This window comes from Rhinoraja longicauda, chromosome 1 (assembly GCF_053455715.1).
Source record: "Rhinoraja longicauda isolate Sanriku21f chromosome 1, sRhiLon1.1, whole genome shotgun sequence".
NCBI classification, from domain to species: domain Eukaryota; kingdom Metazoa; phylum Chordata; class Chondrichthyes; order Rajiformes; family Arhynchobatidae; genus Rhinoraja; species Rhinoraja longicauda.
In genome coordinates, this window is record NC_135953.1 from 37581905 (window position 1) to 37604708 (window position 22804).

General features: G+C 39.9%; 1 protein-coding gene across 2 annotated transcripts; it reads right to left on the reverse strand.

The window, feature by feature from the left end:
* Nucleotides 1–1589: 1589 nt before the first annotated feature.
* myorg (myogenesis regulating glycosidase) lies at nucleotides 1590–20869 on the reverse strand. Of its 2 annotated transcripts, XM_078432123.1 has the most exons (4): nucleotides 20663–20869; nucleotides 20366–20446; nucleotides 14168–14246; nucleotides 1590–11818 (listed from the first exon to the last, which is right to left on the reverse strand). In XM_078432123.1, the coding sequence occupies exon 4, from the start codon at nucleotides 11711–11713 to the stop codon at nucleotides 9602–9604; it is 2112 nt and encodes a 703-aa protein (XP_078288249.1). In that variant the 5' UTR covers nucleotides 11714–11818; nucleotides 14168–14246; nucleotides 20366–20446; nucleotides 20663–20869; the 3' UTR covers nucleotides 1590–9601. The 2 variants fall into 2 exon arrangements, with proteins under 2 accessions (XP_078288249.1, XP_078288213.1); XM_078432087.1 differs by lacking the exon at nucleotides 20366–20446.
* Nucleotides 20870–22804: the final 1935 nt, after the last annotated feature.

Consider the following 22804-nt stretch of genomic DNA (forward strand, 5'->3'; position numbering starts at 1 on the left):
TGCGGAGTACTCCAGCATATCTTCAGCCTGAGCCTGGTTCTGGTTGATTACTGCGCAAACACCTCATAAGTGGTTATCTCGCGCAGCCAGGAGAGGGTTTCTGTGATGTGGAAGACATCATGCCTGGTTCCTGTAACAAAGAGGACACGCCCTAGCTCCTCCAATGATTACAACTGGTGGCGCTGCCACCACACATCTTTAAGTCCCTTGAGAGGCTGGTACTCATTCACCTGCGACTCCTGGTTAAACCCTACAAGGACCCCCTGCAGTTCAGTTACCAATCAAAGGTGGGGGTGGAGGATGCCATTATCCACCTGCTCCATCGTTCCTATGCTCACAAGGATAAGCCGGGAAGCACTGCGAGTCATGTTTTTTTACTTCTCCTTTTCACACCATATACAGCATATAATCCTCCAACATTTTCACCACCTCCAACGGGATCCCACTACTGGCCACATAGTCCCATCTCCACCCCTTTCTGCTTTCCAGAGACCGTTCCCTCTGAAACTACCTGGTCAACTCGTCCGTTCCCACCCAAACCACCCCCTCCCAGGTACTTTCCCCTGCAACCGCAGGAGATGCAACACCTGTCCCTTTACCTCCCCCCTCGACTCCATCCAAGGACCCAAACAGTCTTTCCAGGTGAGGCAGAGGTTTACTTGCACCTCCTCCAACCTCATCTACTGTATCTGCTGTTCCAGATGTCAACTTCTCTACATCGGCAAGAGCAAGCGCAGGCTCGGCGATCATTTCGCTGAACATCTCCGCTCAGTCCGTCTTAATCTACCTGATCTCCCGGTGGCTCTGCACTTCAACTCCCCCTCCCATTCCCAATCTGACATTTGTCCTGGGCCTCCTCCATTATCAGAGTGAGGCCCAGCACAAATTGGAGGAACAACACCTCATATTTTACTTGGGTAGTTTACACCCCAGCGGTATGAAGATTGACTTCTCTAACTTCAGATAGCCCTTGCTTTCTCTCTCCATCCCCTCCCCCTTCCCAGTTCTCCCACCAGTTTTCCTGTCTCCGACTACATTCTATCTTTGTCCCGCCACCACTCCCTGACATCAGTCTGAAGAAGGGTCGCGACATGAAACGTCACCCATTCGATTTAAACCAGCATCTGCAGTTCTTTCCTAGACAGATAAATAACTGTATTGGAAAAGGGGAGACGAAGATGGTACAAATTTTCAGTCAAATTACCCCAAAATGCACATGTTGAGAATGTTATTAACAATGGAATTTGGGAATTATTCAATATTTTTATAAGAATTTAAAAATATGTCAATAATTAGACTCAAACTTAAAAATTAACCACATTTGCAAATGAACTCAAAATTGCAAGTCATTTTATATCATAAAATTCCTCAATATAGCCATAAATAATACATTTTGAATAAGAATTCGATTTTACATGTTCTCTTTATTTTGGCAGTATAACATTTGCTTTGTGTTCCTTCTAATGGGAGAAACTCAGATTTGATTGTGCCATACTTACTACGTTATGATTCACTATCATGAGACAAATCAAACTAATTCTGAACGCATTAAAAAAGTCGCAAATCTTGACAAATGTAAAAATTCTCAAACGTTTAATTTAAAACAAGGTTTATTTTCCTTTATACACAACGAAAACTGCAGACAAACTTAGCACTTCAAATCAGAGTGTTCCTTCTGGAGTAACACAATTGTCTGGATTTTGCTGTCCTTGTGGATGGACAATATTGAGTTTGAAGAAAGCTGCAAATGACAATTTCTTGCAGTCTCTGCATCGATTTCTCCAATTCCAATGTTATTTTCAGTCTGATGATTTGAACTGGGATGCTGAAGTGTCCAGGATCAGTGATATTCGGCAAGCTGTCATCCTCAGACAAACCAGAAAATAACTGCAGATTTATAATTAATAAGTTAAACTTGGGACATTTACATGGAATGACGTGGAAAGCTGAACCATTTCATTACAGAACCAAATAAATTATGTTCTTAAAAATATATTGAATAGAGGGAATGAAAGCACTCAAAAAATCTCCAGGGTCAGAATGATAATGCAGCAGTATCTTTAACTGAAATGAAATACAATGAAAACCTAAAACCTGGTTAAATGAAATGGAATCAACATTTTATTTACAGATAGTCTGGTGCTTAAAAAATAATGAAGTTCATAGATTATATCTGTAAAGTCTACAATAACATTCAATGAGAAATGGGATAAAACAGAGAGAAACTTACGGAAGTTGGCATTTAACTTCATGCTGCGGATTTCAGAGGTTTGTTTCAATTTTATAAAAAAGATAAGTGCTGGCAATTTTTCCACCATCAGAGCTTCCAACTTCAGCGGAGTGTAAAGCTTATTTGTAAAGAGCAATCACCCAGCTTGTGCCTGACAAATCACTCTTGTTCATCAACAATGAGTCCAGCAAATCAAGACCCCTCATTAGGTTAGGCATTTGTGATGTAACAATGAATGACAATTCCTCTAAAATGGACATCAATGAGGTATAATTTCTATTTCCTTGTTCCTAAATTGCAGCCACATATCATGTTAACCAAATCCCTATCACAGAAAAATCTCAACTTTCACTACAATTAAACTTGTATATACATTTAGAATACATGAAGAATTGTGCTTTTTAACTACATCTTAAGTTACTTAAAGTATCTTTTCTCTTAAGGCATTTAAATGCTAGTTTCAACTTTTGTTTTATCTTTTCAGTTAAACTACCAGCGTGAAAATTAAAAAAAGTATCATTGATCATTGCAGTGCAATAATGTTTAGTACTACAGTGTAACTGCTATTAAAAGGATTTTGAGAAGCAGTACATTTAGAAGCAGTACATTTAAGCTGCCAGGTGTTATTCTTCACTCTCGTCAATGCATTTTAAGAGAAACATGTTAAACGCTAACAGTATCAGGATTCAAAATCAGACAAAATCAGACAAAATCAGATAATTCTACAACTGCTCACATCACTGAACATATTTACAAATCACAATAGACCTCTTACAAAGTGGTTACAACTAAACGCACCAGAACAGTGTATACAATATTTGACCTTGAGACTTTATTAATCAGTGTACTAAAAGTATCTTAATCCAAATTAAATACAAACACAAATTAGGGAGTCAACATAAATCATAAATTTTATATTTACTGTTGCAAAAAAGCTTATCACTAAACCCATCATTTATGCTTATCTAACACATTTGCTACTAATACACTATTGCTTGCTACCAGGCCTGCGAATCCTATGATATCATGTTTTAAACACTGAATGTTACAGGTTCATGTAACTTTATTACAGTAAGTTAATAAAAAGGAAGACATTATTTATCTTCTAAACTCAAACAAACACTATCATATTGTTTCTAAATCAGCATTAAATACTGTGCTTATGGATAACAAAATTTGTTTCTGTGAGAAATTTATAATGTGTTTTAAAATTGCCCTTTTAAGTGAAAATGTTGCATTTTATCTTGCTGCCTTTCCTTGAACTGACTTACTGATCAACAGCTCCACAATCATTAGCCACAATCTTCGTAGTTCGCAGACAGGAGTAATTTAACTATTCAGAACACAAAGACAGACATGTTTGCATTTATTTGGCTCCTTCGCTTGCATGTTATCCCAAAGCAGCTTTCAGGCAATGAATCACATTGAGGTGTGGATACCATTGCAAAGAAGAACACACATTAATGCATTTAAGGATAGTATTCTCCTACCAAATGTGATCATTGCCATTTTATTAGTGCCAAATATTGGGCTGGGATACCTGGGATATCTCCATAACTCTTGTTCATAATTGTGCCATGTGGCACATCAGTTTTAACAACTCATTTTAAAGATGACAGTTTTCCCATACAGAACACCTCAGCATTGCAACGGGCTGTCCACCGAGATTTGTCCTTTTTGCATTGACTATTTGGATTTCAGCCAACAATGTCTGGCATCCTTGCAGCAGAATTAGTCTGGCAGTATGATTTTGAGCATGTTTATCAGACATATTAAGTAGCATGCACCAAGTTAATGCATCTAATAAGGTGAAGTTATGTAATCTTCAATCAGACACAACAGTATTTTCCTGTCAGGTGGGTGTGGGTTGTTCCAACAAAAAGTATATTATTCCAGCACAATCAGGACTATGATGGACCCAGACGACATTCTCCAGACTGGATTCTCCAGACCACTGCATTCCTATAAATACCCTAATATGCTTTTAATTCACCTTTCTTTTAAAAAAGATGTTGCAATGTGGAATAAATTTTCACGTGAATCCAGAGAGCTTCAAGGGAGCACCATAACGAACACTGGTAAGTTAGATGCCTAACCATCAAAGTTTCCATCTAGCTGAATCTGTGGAATTCTCTGCCTCAGAAGGCAGTGGAGGCCAATTCTCTGAATGCATTCAAGAGAGAGCTAGATAGAGCTCTTAAGGATAGTGGAGTCAGGGGGTATGGGGAGAAGGCAGGAACCTGATTGAGAATGATCAGCCATGATCACATTGAATGGTGGTGCTGGCTCGAAGGGCCAAATGGCCTCCTCCTCCTGCACCTATTGTCTATTGTCTAGCTGGGCAGCAAATTAGAGTTTTACTGTAAATGGTCAGACATTACTCCTGAACCTCCTGATTCTTTCTGTCGCGGTGGCCCTGTGACTGGGGTGTGGGTTTAGACTTCAGATAGAGACGAGCTCCATAAAAAGGCCTCACCATACAGTGTGTTGCACGACTGGCATCTTCCACAAAGCTTTTGAGTAGATGGTATGGACTCCAAGGAGACATTGATATGTTTGTTGTCAGAGCAAATCATATTCTTTGCGGGTTCTGCAATGATTTCAATTGACTAAAGCAAACCCCCCCCATGAATATAGGGGGTGACATTGAAACTTCAATCAGAGTCACAGAGGCAGAGTCATACAGCACAGAAACCAACCCTTTGGCTTAATTTGTCCAAGCCAACCAAGATGCCCCATTTAAGGTAGTCCTATTTGCCTGCATTGCCCTTAATCTTTCCAATCCATGTACCTATCCAAATACCTGTACCTGCTTCAACCACTTCCTCCAGCAGCTCATTGCATATACCTACCACCCTCTGCATGAAAATGTTCCACCACATGTTCTTCGTGAATCTTTCCCTTCTTACCTTAAACCTGTGCCCTCTGGATTGTGGTTCCCCTACTCTGCGTAAAAGACACTCTGCATTCACCCTATTTATTACCCTCGTAATTTTATACACCTACAATATCACCCAGTAGTCTCCAAGAAATAAAGTCCTTATCTGTGCGGGGAAAGGAATTTCTCAAAAAAGATAGCTGATTGGATTAGCATCTATTTACCTAATTTTGCTGTTTGCGCAAAGCCAAAGCAAGTAACCCCAGCATGGAAACTGGCTCTTCAGTCCAACTTGCCCATACCGATCAACATGCCCCACCTACTCTGGTCCCACCTGCCTACGTTTGGTTTGTATCGATATCCATGTACCTGTCCAAATGGTTTTTAAACGTTGTGATATCACATCACAGCAGTGCTTGCAGCCACATTCTGTGACAATGTCATGTGTTACGTTAACACTCATCACAACCTGCAGGTCTAGCAAAAAATACACGCCACAAAACAGAAAAGCAAGGAGATGATACACAGCACCCTACTCTCTTTGTCACCAAGCCGTTGCAACATGAATAATAAAGGCATACAATGGGCTACAGGGGAAGGTGAACATTCAATGTAAGAATGGAAGGTCATCAGGTACAGATGAGTACTTTCCTAAAGCACCATATGTCCAAGTCACTCCAATGCATTGAGGTAGTGTGAGGTGAGACCATGTTCCACATTATTCAATGAGGTAAATTGTGAGAAATGTACTCATGTATTTACAATGGCCAAGGAAAGACACAAAATTGTTGGAGTAACTCAGTGGGTCAGACAACATCTCTGGAGAACAAGGATAGGTGACATTTTCGGTTAGAACCTTTCTTCAAACCGATCCGATTCTGTTGCTACATTCACAATGACCAGTTTGGCCACAATGGAGACTCTACTCCTGCAAATCACCTGAGCAAATATACCTAAAGTGGAAGCAGAACATATCTGTTCTTCAAGTTTTATCAACTTTTGAAGGATATTTAAGTGTTATAATTCCCAATGGGCTTATTCTGTGAGCCAATTTCATTGTAAAGAGACTAAGTGAAACATTGAACCTCAACTGCTAAACACAAAGACTTCATTGCAGCCACTCAGGGGTAAAACAAGATAATGAGGCAGGGATCAAATTCAAGTTCATGAAGCAAGCAAGAGCTTTTGTTGATTTGGCCAATGCATTCAGTTCAGGTGATCATAAAGTCCTCAACAGCATTCACTAAGAGGAGAGATATCAGAGGCTTAACTTCATTGATGACGTTTACACAATTTCAACAATCGTGCTGGAATCAAGGTTATTCTAACCAAGATAGATGACCCACTCTCCCCAACACTGGTCAACATTATTAGGCATGGATGTGCACCTTCAAATGGGGTACATTTAACATGATCTGTTCTGCACTTGTCTTTGTTGGATTTTAGTTGAGACGAGTAAAACCAGATCCCCAAGATCATCAGATATCAGATTATCAAATAACCAATAAAGCAAAGTCCTATCCAACCATATTTCCACACGGGATCTGAAAAAGTATGTGGTAGCCTGCATGAAACCTAGGCCATAATTACTATGTGCAACTGGTTAGGAAAGATTAATAAATGTTTTACCAGTTTCAAAGCAACCAAACTGAAACCCATACACACAAAAAAATCAAGTACTAGATCAACCCTGGATATACTTCCACATGACCATACCAAGGATATCAGTGCTCTGATCTTAATGGAACTAACAACAGAGACAATGCTGCCATCCTGAGGAACCTGAAAGGAGTTAGAGAAACTGAGTTCTAGGATTCCTAAAGTGACTAATTGCGACAAGTGCTGACAGATGCTGGTTTAAACCAAAGATAGACACAAAAAGCTGCAGTAACTCAGCAGGACAGACAGCATCTCTGCAGAAAAGGAATAGGTGACGTTTTGGGTTGAGACCTTTCTTCAGTCATCAGGAAAAAAATTGGTCATCCATCGCAAATTAGCTTGGAGAAGACCCAACATGGGAAACACATACAGAGGCAGCGACTAAGAAGTTAAAAAAAAAAAAGAGATACAAGCCCTTCAGCCCACACCGACCAGCGATCCCCACATATTAACACTACCATACACACTCTAGGGACAATTTTACAATATACCAAGCCAATTAACCTACAAACCTGTACGTCTTTGGAGGGTGGGAGGCAACCGAAGATCTTGGAGAAAACCCATGCAGGTCACGGGGAGAAAGTACAAACTCTGTACAGACAAGCACCCGTATTCTGGATTAAACCCGGGTCTTTAGCGCTGTAAGGCAGTAGCTCTACCACAACGCCTAATAAACAAAACCAAAATATTTATATATCTGAAAAGACAAACCTTTGGAATCAAATACTACCCCAATAACAGAATTTCCAAATCTTGATCAAATATGCAAGAAAGAAAAATGTACTGGAACTCTAACACTTTATCAAGGGATTATTATTAACTACATACTGCAATTTAACCCTACAACTTTCACAATGTGTGTAATTGTTAGGAAAATACTAGAACAATCCCATAATTAATTTCATAATAGTTTCTGTATTCTTCTAAAAAGTCTGATACAATAATTTTATACATACATAAACTGATCTTTGGTTTACAGTAACACTGGGTTTCTCACACAGATTTTGACAACTTAACTGCTTGAAATTTAGTTATAAGATTATGTAACAGGATTATTCCTCATGTTGACTCCACAATTAACATGGGTAAAAACATTAATGATACCTTTCATGTGTAACACAAAATCCTATTCACAATATTTTACTATTAATTCCAATTGAACAACTTATTGATTTACTAAAAAGTTATTGCTTTGTTAAAAATCAAAACAAAAAGGACAAATAAAACTTAATTTCCATTCATGGTTAATTTAACACCTCAGATAAAAATGAATTCTGAACAATTAATTCAAATTAAACACCATGATCATCACCAAGTGCTTCCCCAAATCAATCAATCATCAACCTTTTCAAAAATTATCTTCTTTGATTGACCTTTTTGGTTGGTGATCCTCAAATCTTGAATGATTTTGAAGTCAAATGGGTTTGGGCGTGTACTGGAGAAATGTCCCAGGATATATATTTTTAATTAAAGGCACTATACAAATGCAAGTTGTACCTGAGCTATTTTGATAAAAGCTGATAATCTGGTAGATTGCAGAGATCAATTTTAAATTTCAAACTCCACAACCAAACTGGAAAACTCAGGGAATATTGCCGACATCATTTAGTTGAACTTTTACTGGAATCACAGTTTGAAAAGCAGCTGTCAGCCATTTGGGACAAGATAAAGATGAGAAGGAAATTTATTCCCTATGTAGGAAATGAAGCTGTACCATTTTCTATTCAAGAGGGCTGTTCAGACTCAGTTAGTGAGTATTTTCCAAGCGAGAGGATAACAAATGTTGAGATGTTACAGGAATCATGGCATATGGGGTGAATGGAGAAAAGGACTGCTGAGGTAAAAAATCTTACTGAATCGCAGAGCAGGAATGAGCAACTGAATTTCCTGTCTGAAAATCCAGGGAGACCACTCAACCTACTTTCCATGATTTAACACAGAATAGATTCCTCAATCAAGTGAATAAAGATGCTTTTTTCCCCCTACTTTTCATACAGCTTTACCCCTGTCATTCCCATGAAGTTTAAAATCAGTATCAAACGATTTTACAGTACTTTCACCTCAGCAACGTTTGCTTAAATTCACTTGTTTCTATATTCAATTTCCAAATTTACGACTCAGAATTTCATGTTAATTTACCTGAAAATACATTTTTTAAATGTCATTTCCCCACCTGTATAATACATCTTTTGAAAGTGAATTTAACTAATGTCTTCAAAAGGAGAAAGATTCACCAATCTTTCTTCAAAAGTGTTGCTGTAAATATAAATACACAAAACTACATTTGCCACACAATTTCCCATTTCCCAAATCTTTATATTCCATTAACTGCTGGATACGCCTTCACAATTTACATCAAATTTTGATTTAACTGCCTCTAACCTTGTCCAAATTATTTAAATACATAGAATGATTATTGGTCCTTTGCTTAAAGTTGTTTTTAAAAGTGTAAAGATTTGGGATTATTTGCATTTATCAAATGGAATATCTAATTAATTTTTATTCCCATTACCGCACAGCAGCTATACGATTCTTAACAGAATATGAATATCTGTTTTTTTGTTAAAATGAACAATTAAGCTATTTTCTTTGCAAAATGCTTTGCTCAAAAATAGTAATTGGTTCAGTTCAGGAAAAAAAACCCATTAAAAACTCAAAGTACAAGTATTATTTTACAGAACTTCACAGTTAAGAGAGACCAAGCAAAATATTAATGTCTGCTTGTGAATAATCCTGAAATTACATACGTCGGAACACAGATGCAAACAGTGGATCTAAAATGCATTTGCTAAAAAAAACTATTTGAATTAGTTCAAATTTTAACCAAAATTAAATCAAATCATTCTGGTAAAATAGGCCACTTCATCAAGACCAACTGCATAGTCTGTTAAGAGAACCAGTGTATTATCGAAAATGGTTCCATTGAAACTCTGCCATTTACCATCTGGAAGGAAGATATCTCTTGTTCGTTTACCCTTTTCTAGAATGGGGGCTACCATAAAATCATCTCCTATCAGAAACTGCGTATCTACCTTATGTGCCTTTTTGTTTTCAGGAGCTAGCCACCATAGAGGCCTGATGATTGGATTACCAGTTTTAGTGGCTTCCTCTGCTAGTCGGAATATAAGAGGCCCAACTACTCTTTCTCGGAGTTGCGTAAATTTAGATGCAATCCTCAAAACCTCAGCATCATATTGCCAAGGAGGGATTGAAAACTGCATGGCTGGAAGAAAAGCTGACAACTCAAGCCAGCGTATATAAAGCTCTCGGTCTGGAATCTCATCAAATCCATCTGTTTTATTTGGATAAACATTTCCTCCAATCATATCCGGCAATATGAAGGGGTATCCCAAGATGCTCATGGTGAGGGCCGTTGGAATCAGAGACTTCAAACCAAGCTCATAACCCCAAACAGAATCACGGTCGATCATACGAACAAAACAAGGAAGCATCTGGGTTCTATATCCTATCCTCACCTCACCCAGTTTGCAGTGTGAAGATGCAACTTCAGCATATAGTTTACTATATATGCTGGGATCAGATAAAGGCTTCTGAGTGCTAAATTCTACAGGAAGGTAACTGGTCTCTCCTGCATCAAATTTAAAAGAAACAATCCCATACTTTGATCTCAAGTGCTCCAATTTTTTCTGAAACCAATCGTTAGTTTCTGGATTGGTGAAGTCTAAGACAGCTGCAATCCCATTCCACCATTCCACAAGACCAGGAAGTCTCCCACTGGTGTCCATCACAAAATATGATCTTTCAATTCCTTTAACAAAACTTGGTGAATTGTAGTTAACAAACGGATGGACCCACAAGGTCACCTGGAATCCATCTTTGCTCAGCTTCTGCAGCATTTCCAAAGCATTTGGAAACTTCACTGGATCAAAGTCAAATTCACCGTAGGTACTGGAGTACCGATCATCTATTTCAATATGACTGCAATTGAATTGATATTTCTTAATTTTTTCTGCATAGTGCAACACTTTATCCTGGTCAACCTTTGCTTTATACAAAGCCCATGTTGACCATAGTGGATACATGAACATACTTTCTGAAGGTGTATTCTCAGGCTTTTTGAAATGTTTTTTGGCCATATATCGGTGGACAATTTTCATATCAGAACCAGCACAGACTTGATAACTTAGCTCTACAAATGGTTGTTGTCCTGTTGGTAGTTTAAATGGAGAATCTTTGTATCTAGCGTGCAAACAAAATGCTTCTCTATTTGAGCTGTTCCAACCAATGTGTAGAGGGACTGAATCATTAACTCGAATGGCTACAGACCTATCTGAGATCCAATATCTTTCCATAATTCCACCAAAGCCTTCACGTAATGAATGTACATCACCTGTAACATATGGCTTTGGATATACTACACCTGAGAGTTTGATAGGCCAGTGCTGTGAACTAGTCTCGGCTCCTCCATACCAATATCCACCTGCCCAATACATGCAGTGTTCAACAGCAGAGTCTAGTACCACAGTTCTCCATTTGATGTTGTAGCAAGTTATGGTACCATTGGGCTTCAAAGTTTCAATAAAAAAATCCACTTCTTTATCAGCATTTGTGCAATTTATCCAAACTCCAGTCTCATCTTGAAAACATGACTCAAGTTTAATAGGAGCAGACCTGAAGCCCATTTCAAATAAAACTGAACTGTCAGTCTTCTTGATGATAAATCCATCCTCGTAGAGCTCCAAATCTTCGATCTTAAAACTATTTACTTTCTTCAGCGATGCTGAATAATAGCACCATGCAACTACAGCTGCAATTATCAGTAACACACCCAGCAAAACAGAGCATATTAATGGTTTTGCTTCTTTGGACTGTTTTTCCCGAGCTGCAGGCAGATTTCCTGGCACAACTTGGTACATTGCATCAATTCGTGTGTTTTCTCCTCTACCTGCCCTGTGTTGCAGCTGACGATGATAGTTATGAGGCATAAGGTTGTCATTGGGTGCTCCTGAGACTTCAGAACTATGTAGCTGATCCACGAATAGTTTATCGTTCAATGACCACGTGAAGCCAGAGAGCAATGTGTTGGAACTCTAAATGATAAAAGAAAAAAAAGACAACTCCTTAGCTTGCCTAATACCAGACTTGCAAATTCCAATACATTTTCAGCAATTTAAAAGGTTGAATTCTATTCCCATTTTATTTTTTTATTTTACTTGAGAAGTAGTTAACAAAATAGTGACGCAACAGATCATCTTTTGGTTAATGGGTCCGCTAACATGTTTCATTCAGTGCTTAAACCTTTAGTTAATGCTTATCCACATATTCCAGAATCCAATAGGATTCACTGCTTATAAAAACGATTCTCATATTTACATATTACTTCAGCAATTGAACCCTCAGATTTAAAATTTACTTTTAGTGTATTCAATTATTGATCCAAAAGCAATATAGGTTTCCAATTACTGATTAAACTTTTAATTGTTACAAAAGTAATTGTGCATGGTTTACAAAATGATCAAATCCTCTTGTAATAAACTGTTGAAAACAGACACCTTCGATTCAATAAGAACCTACGATCATATAAATATATATTTTTAATGAATATAGGTAAACCAGCCAATTAATTAAATAGCACAATAGCACTATTAAGTTAAAATTATTGACATCACACATATGGCTTTTAGATAGGACCAAAACATGCAATTTTTAGTTTAGTGATTGTCAATAAGTATCAGATCATCTAAATCATCTAATTGCAGCTTCATAGAACATAGAAGAGTACAGCACAGGAACAGGCTCTTTAGCCCACAATATCCATGCCAAACATGATGCAAAGGCTTCTCTGCCTGCACATGATCCATTTCCCCCCCCCCCATTCCCTGTATATTCAAATGCTAACCAAAAGTATTTTATTTGTCACAACTGCGTCTGCCTCCACCACCATCCCTGGCAGTGCGTTCCAGGCACGCACCACACTCTGCTAAAAAAAAAAGCCCTGCACATCATCTTTAAACTGTGCCCCTCTCGCCTTAAAGCTATGCTTTCTAGTATTTGATATTTTCATCCTGGAGAAAAAAGTTCTGATTGTCTATCTAAACCTCTCAATTTTTTAATACGTTTCTATCTGGTCTCCCCACATGCCAGAGAAAACAATTCAAGTCTGTCTAATCTCACCCTGTGGATAATATCCCCTTATCCAGGCATCATTCTAATGAACCTCCTCTGCAACCTTTCAAAGGCCTTCACAGCATGGGACAACCAGAACTGCACACAATGCTCCAAGTGCTCCTCACCAAAGTCCCATAAAAATGCATCATGACTTCCTTGACCCTTATACTCATTGCCCTGGCCAGTGATGTCGATACCATACCCCTCATTATCACTCTATCTACTTGAGTTGCCACATTCAGGGAGTGATGGACTTGGACCCCAAAATCTCTGCACATCAAAGGACATGCCATTATTTATATATTTTCCCCTTGCAATCGACCTCCTAAAGAACAACACTTAACACGTTTGGATTGAACTCCATGAATTAATATTGAATCTTTTCATATGCTTCCTTTTTCTTTTTTGCTTAAATTTGCAACTTTCATCATCCATGGTTCTCGAACCTTGCCATCCTGGTCTTTCTTCTACACGGGAAGATGTTGGTGCAGATTTCGAACAACTTGGCTTTTAAATAACTCTCACATCAAACGTCGAAAAAATACATAAATTGCTGGAGTAACTAAGCTGGTCAGGCTGTATCTCTGGAGAACATGGACAGGAAATATTTTGGGTTGGTACCCTTCTTCAGATAGATTTAGTCTGAGGAGTAGTTTGTAAAACAGGATCTGCAGTTTCTTGTTTCTTTTTCAGACGTGGAGTTGCCTGATACCAGCTGCTTATAAACTATTCTTCCCAGTTCCTGAAAAAACTGTCATAATTATCCTTCTCCCAATTTAGCTCTTTCCCCAAGATCCACACGTCCTTAGGCATAACTAACCAAAAACTTACACTGTTCCAAAATACTCCCCAATGAAACTCAAACATTGAGTGGACTATTTATATACTGGTTCAAGAAATCCTGCTGTTTGCAACTAACAAATTCTACTCCATCTAAGCCTCTGGCATCATGAAAATCTTGGTCAATAATGGGGAAATTAAAGTAACCTAATACAACAACCTGTTGCTTTAAGGCCTACGTATCTTTTACTCTATCCCCCATGGGATATTGGGAGACATATACTTTAAACTGACTACAGTAATTGCACCTTTCTTATTTCTCGGCTCTAAACCACATCGCTTCACTGGACGAGTGCTCCAGAATGTCCTCTCCAAGTGCAGCTACACCATTCTCCCTGATCAGTGGTCCATAACACTTCATACATTGAAGTAAACACACTTCAGCCTATCAAATTCATTGAAAGGGAAAAAAGAGAAAATAATATCTTTACCAATAACGGAGGTTGAACGTCATAGTAGAATTGGTAGGTTCTGAGACGGCCTGATAAAGTTCATGCCAAGAGGGCTAACCTAGAATGAGAGAACATGGTTTCAAAATACATTAATAACATTTAAAGCTGATGGAAGGTGGAATTTACTCCTCTCGGGGAGCAAGAATCTTTGGAATTCTCTACTTTGAATGTAAAGTTATTAAAGATTTAAGTTTATTATAGTCATGTGTACCAAGGTACAATAAAAGCTTTGTTTTGCATGCTATCCACTCAGATAAGATACTATACATAAATACAATCGCCAAACTCAAACACAACAGGTAAAGCAGAGGGGTCGATACAGGATGCAGAATATATTCTCAGCATCGTAATGCATCAGTTCCAAAGGCAAAGTCCAATGTCCACAATGGGGTAGAGGTGAATCAGAGAGTACCCTACCTTATGGAAGAATCATTCAGATGCCTAATTACAGAGGGGAAGAAGCTGTTTCCAAGTCTAGTGGTGCTTGCTTTCAAGCTTCTGTACCTTCTGCCCAACAGGAGCTGGGGAAAGGAATGCCCATGGTAGGACAAGTCTTTGATCATGTTGGCTGTTTACCCGAGGATTACATTTAGATTTAGTCAATGGTGGAGAATCTGGTTTATGCGATGGACTGGGCTACATCTACAACCCTCTGCAATTTCTTGCAGTCTTGGGCAGATCAGATCTGCTCCCAAACTAGGCTGTGATTCAACCCAACTGCATGTTTTCTTTGGTGAACCTGGAGAGGTTTGCACACGTTATTGGAGACATGCGGACTTTCCTCAGTCTCCTCAGGTGTACCTTCTTGGCTGTCACTTCAATGTGGTTGAAGGACTGTACCACTGGATGTGGGCTTTCTTTGACCAGCTTGAACATGATGATTTGAACGCCAACATCCCTCTGTACATCAATGCTCTTAAGGGTTAATTTCATATTTTTTCCTTACATTCGACCTCCCAAAAGTCAAACACTTCACGTTTGCTTGCATTAAACTCTATCTGCCAGGTCTCCATTCCTTTCTGTACGTGATCTATATACTGCTCTATTCTTTGATAGCCATCCTCACTGTCCACGATCCCAGCAGTCTCTGTGTCATCTGCAAACTTACTAACCATGTATTTTATGTCCAACTCATTTAAATATATCACAAACAAAGGCTCCGGCATAGATCTTTCCTGAACTCCACTGGTCACAGGCCTCCAACCTGAATATTGTCCTTCACCCACATCCCAATATCTTAGCTAGTTATAGTTAATAATTTTTATAGAAGTCTAACTTTATGTCGGGCAAGAATGGCAGAATCTTGAATAGTATATATTTCTAATCACCCAATGTGCCTTTAAATCCAATAGCTAAAGCACTTATCTTCAGTCATGACCTCTCCCATTCTTCTACTCATTTCTGTTTCTAAAATGCAACAAGGAGTCTCACAATTAGTGGCATGAGTCACTGAAGCATAGGACAAAAACAGGTCAATATTTAGTTGTGCATAATTATATCCATTACTCAAGTACAACCTATATCATCAAGCATAAATTATGCACATAAAGTTAGATTTAAACACAACTTAAAAGTTGACTACATTATAGCATTGGTTGGAATAGAAACTGTTATCATCCATTTCCGCACAGTTAAAGCCACAGCTATGTATTGGTTCATCATCATGCTGCTTATTCCATTCAAACCAGAGGCAGGATCAGCAATATTCAACAATCAATTCACTCTTGTTTTACATTTCATTACATTTACTTTTTAGTTGCTGTGGTGATGAAATTCACATCTTTGATATCTCCCTCAGTTAGTCAATCCCTTCGATATGCGCAGAGAATGGGTGCCAGTGTCAAATTTCAATAATCAGACATTGATATCAACCATCAGAAATCACTGGATAGCAGAGATTCCCTTAACTTATTTGAAAGGGAAAACCGCTGCTGTAGTAATATTAGAGTTCACGAATCAAAGCTCTTTAAACTAATTTTACTTCCACTGACAATAAGATTTTAAAAGGACAAACTTTCTTATGTGGAAAGAAAATCATCAATAAAAATGTAATTCAAATAAATGAGGCTATCATTCAAAAAAAGCATTTCACTGTATCTTGGTACACACGACAATAATAAACTATTTTTGTTACTACCAGCAGTAAGCTGTGCACAGGTACCACTGACATGCTGATTATCCTTATGGACCATCCAATGTTAACTTGCTGATAAGGTCCCAACCCAAAGGCAAGGCTTTGTGCACTGAAATACCATCCTGCAACATGCAGGAGAAATCCTATTTACCCTTTAACACCATGCTTATTATTTGGCATCACTCAATTTGAAAATTAGCATAATTATTTTTATATATCATAATGGTCTTGCTGTTTCAGTCATAATCCCCTCCACCCCATGAAAAATGTGCCTTTCCTCAATTCTGAACAATGGCTCCACTCTAATGGCTTGAAACCCTGGATCTTATCAAAACATAAGATTATTAAGGGGTTGGACATGTTAGAGGTAGGAAACATGTTCCCAATGTTGGGGGAGTCCAGAACCAGGGGCCACAGTTTAAGAATATGGGGTATGCCATTTAGAACAGAGATGAGAAAAAACTTTTTCAGTCAGAGAGTTGTAAATCTGTGGAATTCTCTGCCTCAGGAGGCAGTGGAGGCCAGTTCTCTGAATGCATTCAAGAGAGAGCTCGATAGAGCTCTTAAGAATAGCGGAGTCAGGGGGTACGGGGAGAAGGCAGGGACGGGGTACTGATTGAGAATGAACAGCCATGATCACATTGAATGATGGTGCTGGCTCGAAGGGCCAAATGGCCTACTCCTGCACCTATTGTCTATTGTCTAATTTCCTTACTACGATGCCTCCTTTAAGATGAACTTTAAAAATAATCTTTGACCAAGTTTTTGAAAGTTTAGCCTCCACCACTTCTGTTGATTAGTTCTAAAATATTTAACTATATTTTCATACACGAGAATGTTTTGCTGTTAAAAGGGTGCGGTACAAGGGCAAGTGTTTGTTAATCAGTTAACAGATCGAGGAATAAAAAAGAGAATAAACCTAAACTGAAGAACTTTCCTTGCATCACAGCATTCCAGGAGCACAAACCGAAACCTTAAATGACTTATTTACCTGCGGTCATGCAGGATTGTCGTAATTAAATTGCACGTCATTATATTGCACAAATAAGCACCTCATATCATGTATCCTTATCATGTATCTATACACTGTAAGTGGATCAATTGTAATCATGCATTGTCTTTCTGCTGAGTGGTTAGCAAGGAACAAAAGCTGTTGACTGTACCTCGGTACACGTGACAATAAACTGAACTGAACAGATTTAAAATTACATTTTCAACCTATTTTCCAGGAGAGATACTGCTCGCAAAAGCCGTAGTTCATGTTCAAGCCCTTTTACCAATTCTTGAAGTCTGGTCTGGAGACTTTCTTCATCTTCATCACAATGATGTGAAATAACTTTAGTTTTTTTTTAAATTCAGCACGGAAACAGGCCCTTCGGTCCAGTGAGTTCCTATGGACCTGTTCGCATTAGTTTTATGTTATCCCATTTTCTCATCTTCACCCTACTCTTTAGGGGCATTTTTACAAGGGCTAAATAACCAACAACCCAGACTTCTTTGAGATGTGTAAGGAAACTGGAGCACCCACACGGTCACAGGGAGAAAGTGCAAACTCGACACAGACAGCATCGGAGCTCAGGATCAAAACTGGAATCTCTTGCGTTGTTAGACAGCAGCTCTACCAGCACCACTACTGTGCTGCCCTAAGGTGAAGATTCCCAATTTGATGTAGGCCAATTACCATACCCTGTTGTTTTACATTCAGCTGATTCATATGAGAATGAGTTATGGTCATGTGAGTAAACAGCCTATGTGTCTGCAAAGCTGCGCATTTAATGTGATTCCTGCTGTTCCCCTGCTCTACGTGCGATTCCTTTTAATGTCAAAGTAACTGCTTTCCGTGTACATCAGAACAGATATTCTGAAGACTGCTTCTGGTTTTGAATACCTGCTACTTTCACATAATCCTGAATAATCCCTAACAACATTAGCCAAATTGGATTTACCCTGTCTTTTGTAGACAGGACGCATTGGGTAGTTTTCCACATTGTCTGGTAGATGTCAGTATTGTAATCACACTGGAATTGCTTGGCTAGAGTTGCAGCTTGTTTTGGAGCCCAAGGCATCAATATTCAAGTGGTGATTCTTTCTGGTACCACAGCATTTATCCTCAGATCTGATCCATTGCTTTCAGTCTTTTCTTGATTTGTCAAGGATGGATCATCTGTTCAGAACTTACAGATGACCAGAGTTATTTAGAATGCTTCAGTCTCATCTTTTCTAATGATAGGAATATTCTTAGAGCTTCCTCTTCGCTGTTTAATTGACCACCACCATTCATGACTAGATATAATCAGGCTGCAGAGCTATCATCTATTGCCAGTGAGATTACTTATCTGTCTGTTGCATGCAATTTTCACTGTTTAAAGCTGTAGTGCATGTTGGCCTGTAGTGTAGCTTTACTTAACATTTTTGGTCATATTTGCTGCTGCTTTATGCATTCCCTTCTGCAGTCCTTATTTAACTAAGTTTGAACCCTGGCTTGACAATCGTTGGAGAAGGAAGGATATACAGGCCCATGAAACAGCACATGAAAATTGAGTACGGTGCCTCATGGATATTTAGTTCTGCGCTACAATATCGATTCCAAATATCTCACATTTAAATGCAGTGGGAGGACATCATGGAGAGTACAAACTAAGATCTTGTCTCCACACAACCATTGCAGTGGCCACTTCCACCAAAGCTTTTGTCTGATACATTGGCAAAAACAATGTCAAGGAGATTTATTCCTTATCATTACCTGCCAGAGACTCAGTCTGGCAGTTAACTCTGGCTTCAGAGTTAAGCAAGCTAGGCAGTGGTGGCATTACCAATGCACTCTCTGTGAAGGACACCCACATAGAGAATTGTTGCTACTTCCAATTGTTGCTAGTTCCAATTGTTGCTACTTGGAATTGTTGCTTCCAAGCTACCTACAACCAGGAGCACTGATTCTTCAGCTGACGAGGACGATAGGTGGTATTTCTTGCCTACAACTGATCTTGGAATCCTCAATATTTAGTCCAGACCCATAAACTAATTCCTCCAACCTGTGTACCACTGTGCCACCACCTCAGATAAAGCTGTTCAGGCAGTGGGCACACTATGCACCTAACATTTGTGATGAGAGTCCAGAACATTGCTTGCACTGTCTGCAATATTCTGAATACAACTATGTGTCTGATTAGACCATAAAACAAATCTCCAAATTTAGCCACAGTCCCCAGATTTTATATTTTCGTGGAAGATAAGCCATTTGGTTTATCGAGTTTATGCTGGCTCAGAACATTCCTTTCAGTCTAAAACCCAATTAATTTACCAGCACGTCACTGGGACGAAGGATTACTCAGGAGAAATCGCGGAGCGTGCAAATTCCACATAAACAACACCCGAGGTCAGGATCGAACCCAGGTTACTGAAGCTGTACGACAGCAACATCACGGCTAACTGGGGGGGGAAAACGAAAAGTCCAAAATCTTTCGAAACTGCTGAGAAGGAAAAGAACTGAGAGAAAGTTATAACGAGATACATGATTAGAAAGTAGAAACAAGAAACAGTAGATGCTCGTTTACAAAAAGACGCAGAGGTGCTGGAGTAATTCAGCGGGAAAGGCAGCACCTCTGGAGAACATGGATTGGTGATGTTTCGGGTCGCGATCCTTCTTCAGACTGATTCCACAAAAAGGAACCCCTGTACAATGACAATAAAGATGTATTGTATTGTATTGTAGGATACAAAGGGATAAGTCTGAAGAAGGGTCCCAACCCGAAACGTTACCTATCAATGCTTTCCAAGTCAAGACGCCGCCTGACCCGCCGAGTTACTCCACTTTGTATTCTTATATTTTAATATAATTAGAAAGACACCCTTTTTGAAGGGACGTGTTACAAGGAAACGTCCGAGCGTTCCACGCAAAAAAAGTAAATGATTACAGTGATCCAGAGTTATGCATTATCAAAACAAACCAAAAGAAGGGTCTCGACCCGAAACGTCACCCATTCCTTCTCTCCTGAGATGCTGCCTGACCTGCTGAGTTGCTCCAGCATTTTGTGAATAAATACCTTCGATTTGTACCAGCATCTGCAGTTATTTTCTTATACATCCAACGCCAAGCCAGGTAACAACAACAAACCCCCTCGCATCTGAAACATGGAATAATTAATCAACACCAACTTTCTTTCTTCGCATCAGAGCCACCAGACAAACAACAAACAAACAAACAACCCATTTGTTTTAATGCAAAGACGCGGGCTGGGAGCAACGCAACCAGCTCTGATCAGCTGGAGTTGGAAATGGGCCTCTCCTCTCCTCTCCTCTCCTCTCCAGAGCTAGAGGGAAATTTGAAAACAAGAACTCACCAGAGACGGACGACAGTTGGCGGCGGCCACAATGCAACCAATTAAATGTCCCTCTTGGCAGCGCTCTGGCACGAAGGAGGACGGAGCAATTATTTGCTGCTTATCACATTGGGTCCTGTTCCTGGGCAACCAACCGTGCGTCCGTCCGCGTCGATGCCGCCTGCAGCCGCCCTCCTTGCTCAGCGCGGCCTCCAGCAACACAACAAACAGCAGCTGCTGCTGCACAACTAGGGCTGCACCTCCGCCCAAGCTCTGACCTACATCCGTCAGCCAGCTCCAATGCAATCTGGGAATTGTAGTTCATGTCAAGTCAGGTTCCCTCTGCAAATGCATGGCAGATGCAATATAATGTGGATAAATGTGAGGTTATCCACTTTGGCGGCAAGAACAGGAAAGCAGAGTATTACCTGAATGGTGACCGATTAGGAGAAGGGGAGATGCAACGTGACCTGGGTGTCATGGTGCACCAGTCATTGAAAGCAAGCGTACAGGTGCAGCAGGCAGTGAAGAAAGCGAATGGTATGTTGGCATTCATAGCAAGAGGATTTGAGTTTAGGAGCAGGGAGGTTCTACTGCAGTTGTACAGGGCATTGGTGAGACCGCACCTGGAGTATTGTGCAGTTTTGGTCTCCTAATCTGAGGAAAGACGTTCTTGCCTTAGAGGGAGTACAGAGAAGGTTCACCAGATTGATCCCTGGGATGGCGGGACTTTCACATGAAGAAAGACTGGATAGACTAGGCTTGTACTCACTGGAATTTAGAAGACTGAGGGGGGATCTTATAGAAACATATAAAATTCTTAAGGGGTTGGAGAGGCTAGATGCGGGAAGATTGTTCCCGATGTTGGGGAAGTCCAGAACCAGGGGTCACAGCTTAAGGATAAGGGGGAAGTTTTTTAGGACCGAGATGAGAAAACATTTCTTCACACAGAGAGTGGTGAGTCTGTGGAATTCTCTGCCACAGAAGGTAGTTGAGGCCAGTTCATTGGCTATATTTAAGAGGGAGTTAGATGTGGCCCTTGTGGCTAAAGGGATCAGGGGGTATGGAGAGAAGGCAGGTACAGGTTACTGAGCTGGATGATCAGCCATGATCATATTGAATGGCGTTGCAGGCTCGAAGGGCCGAATGGCCTACTCCTGCACCTATTTTCTATGTTTCTATGTAAGTTTATTTGTCACATACACATACACGATGTGCAGTGAAATGAAAGTGGCAATGCCTGCGGATTGTGCACAAAAAAGAATTACAGTTACAGCATATAAATAAAGTTAATAAGTTACTATAGTGTAGACAAAAATTTAGTCTCTGGAGTTATAAAAGTTGACAGTCCTGATGGCCTGTGGGAAGAAACTCCGTCTCATCCTCTCCGTTTTCACAGCATGACAGCGGAGGCATTTGCCTGATCGTAGCATCTGGAACAGTCCGTTACTGGGGTGGCAGGGGTCCCTCATGATCTTGCTTGCTCTGGATCTGTACCTCCTGATGTATAGGTCCTGCAGGGGGACGAGTGTAGTTCCCATGGTGCGTTCTGCCGAACGCACTACTCTCTGCAGGGCCATCCTGTCCTGGGCAGAGCTGTTCCCAAACCAGACTGTAATGTTGCCAGACAGGATGCTCTCTACAGCATATACAATAGAACTGTAATTCACTTCTTGGGCAGCTTACAGCCCAGTGGTGTGAATCTTGATCTCTCTAACTTCAGGCAGCCCTGGCATTCCCTCCCTCTCTCTATCCCTCCCCCCACCCAAGTCGCACCAGCTTCTCGTTTTCACCCAACAAACAGCTAACAATGAAAATGCTGGAGTAACTCAGCGGGATAGGCAGCATCTCTCTCTGGAGCAAAGGAATGAGTGAGGTAGGAAAGAAAACTGCAGATGCTGGTTTAAATCGAGGGTAGACACAAAATGCTGGAGTAATTCAGCGGGTCAGGCAGCATCTCTGGAGAGAAGGAATGGGTGATGTTTTGGGTCGAGAACCATTCCTTCTCTCCAGAGATGCTGCCTGTCCCGCTGAGTTACTCCGGCATTTTGTGTCTACCTTCGATTTAAACCAGCATCCGCACTGCTTTTCTACACAGACAGCTAACAATGGCCTGTTTCCTTTTTCATCGTTACTTTTTTGCATATCTTTCATTCATTGTTC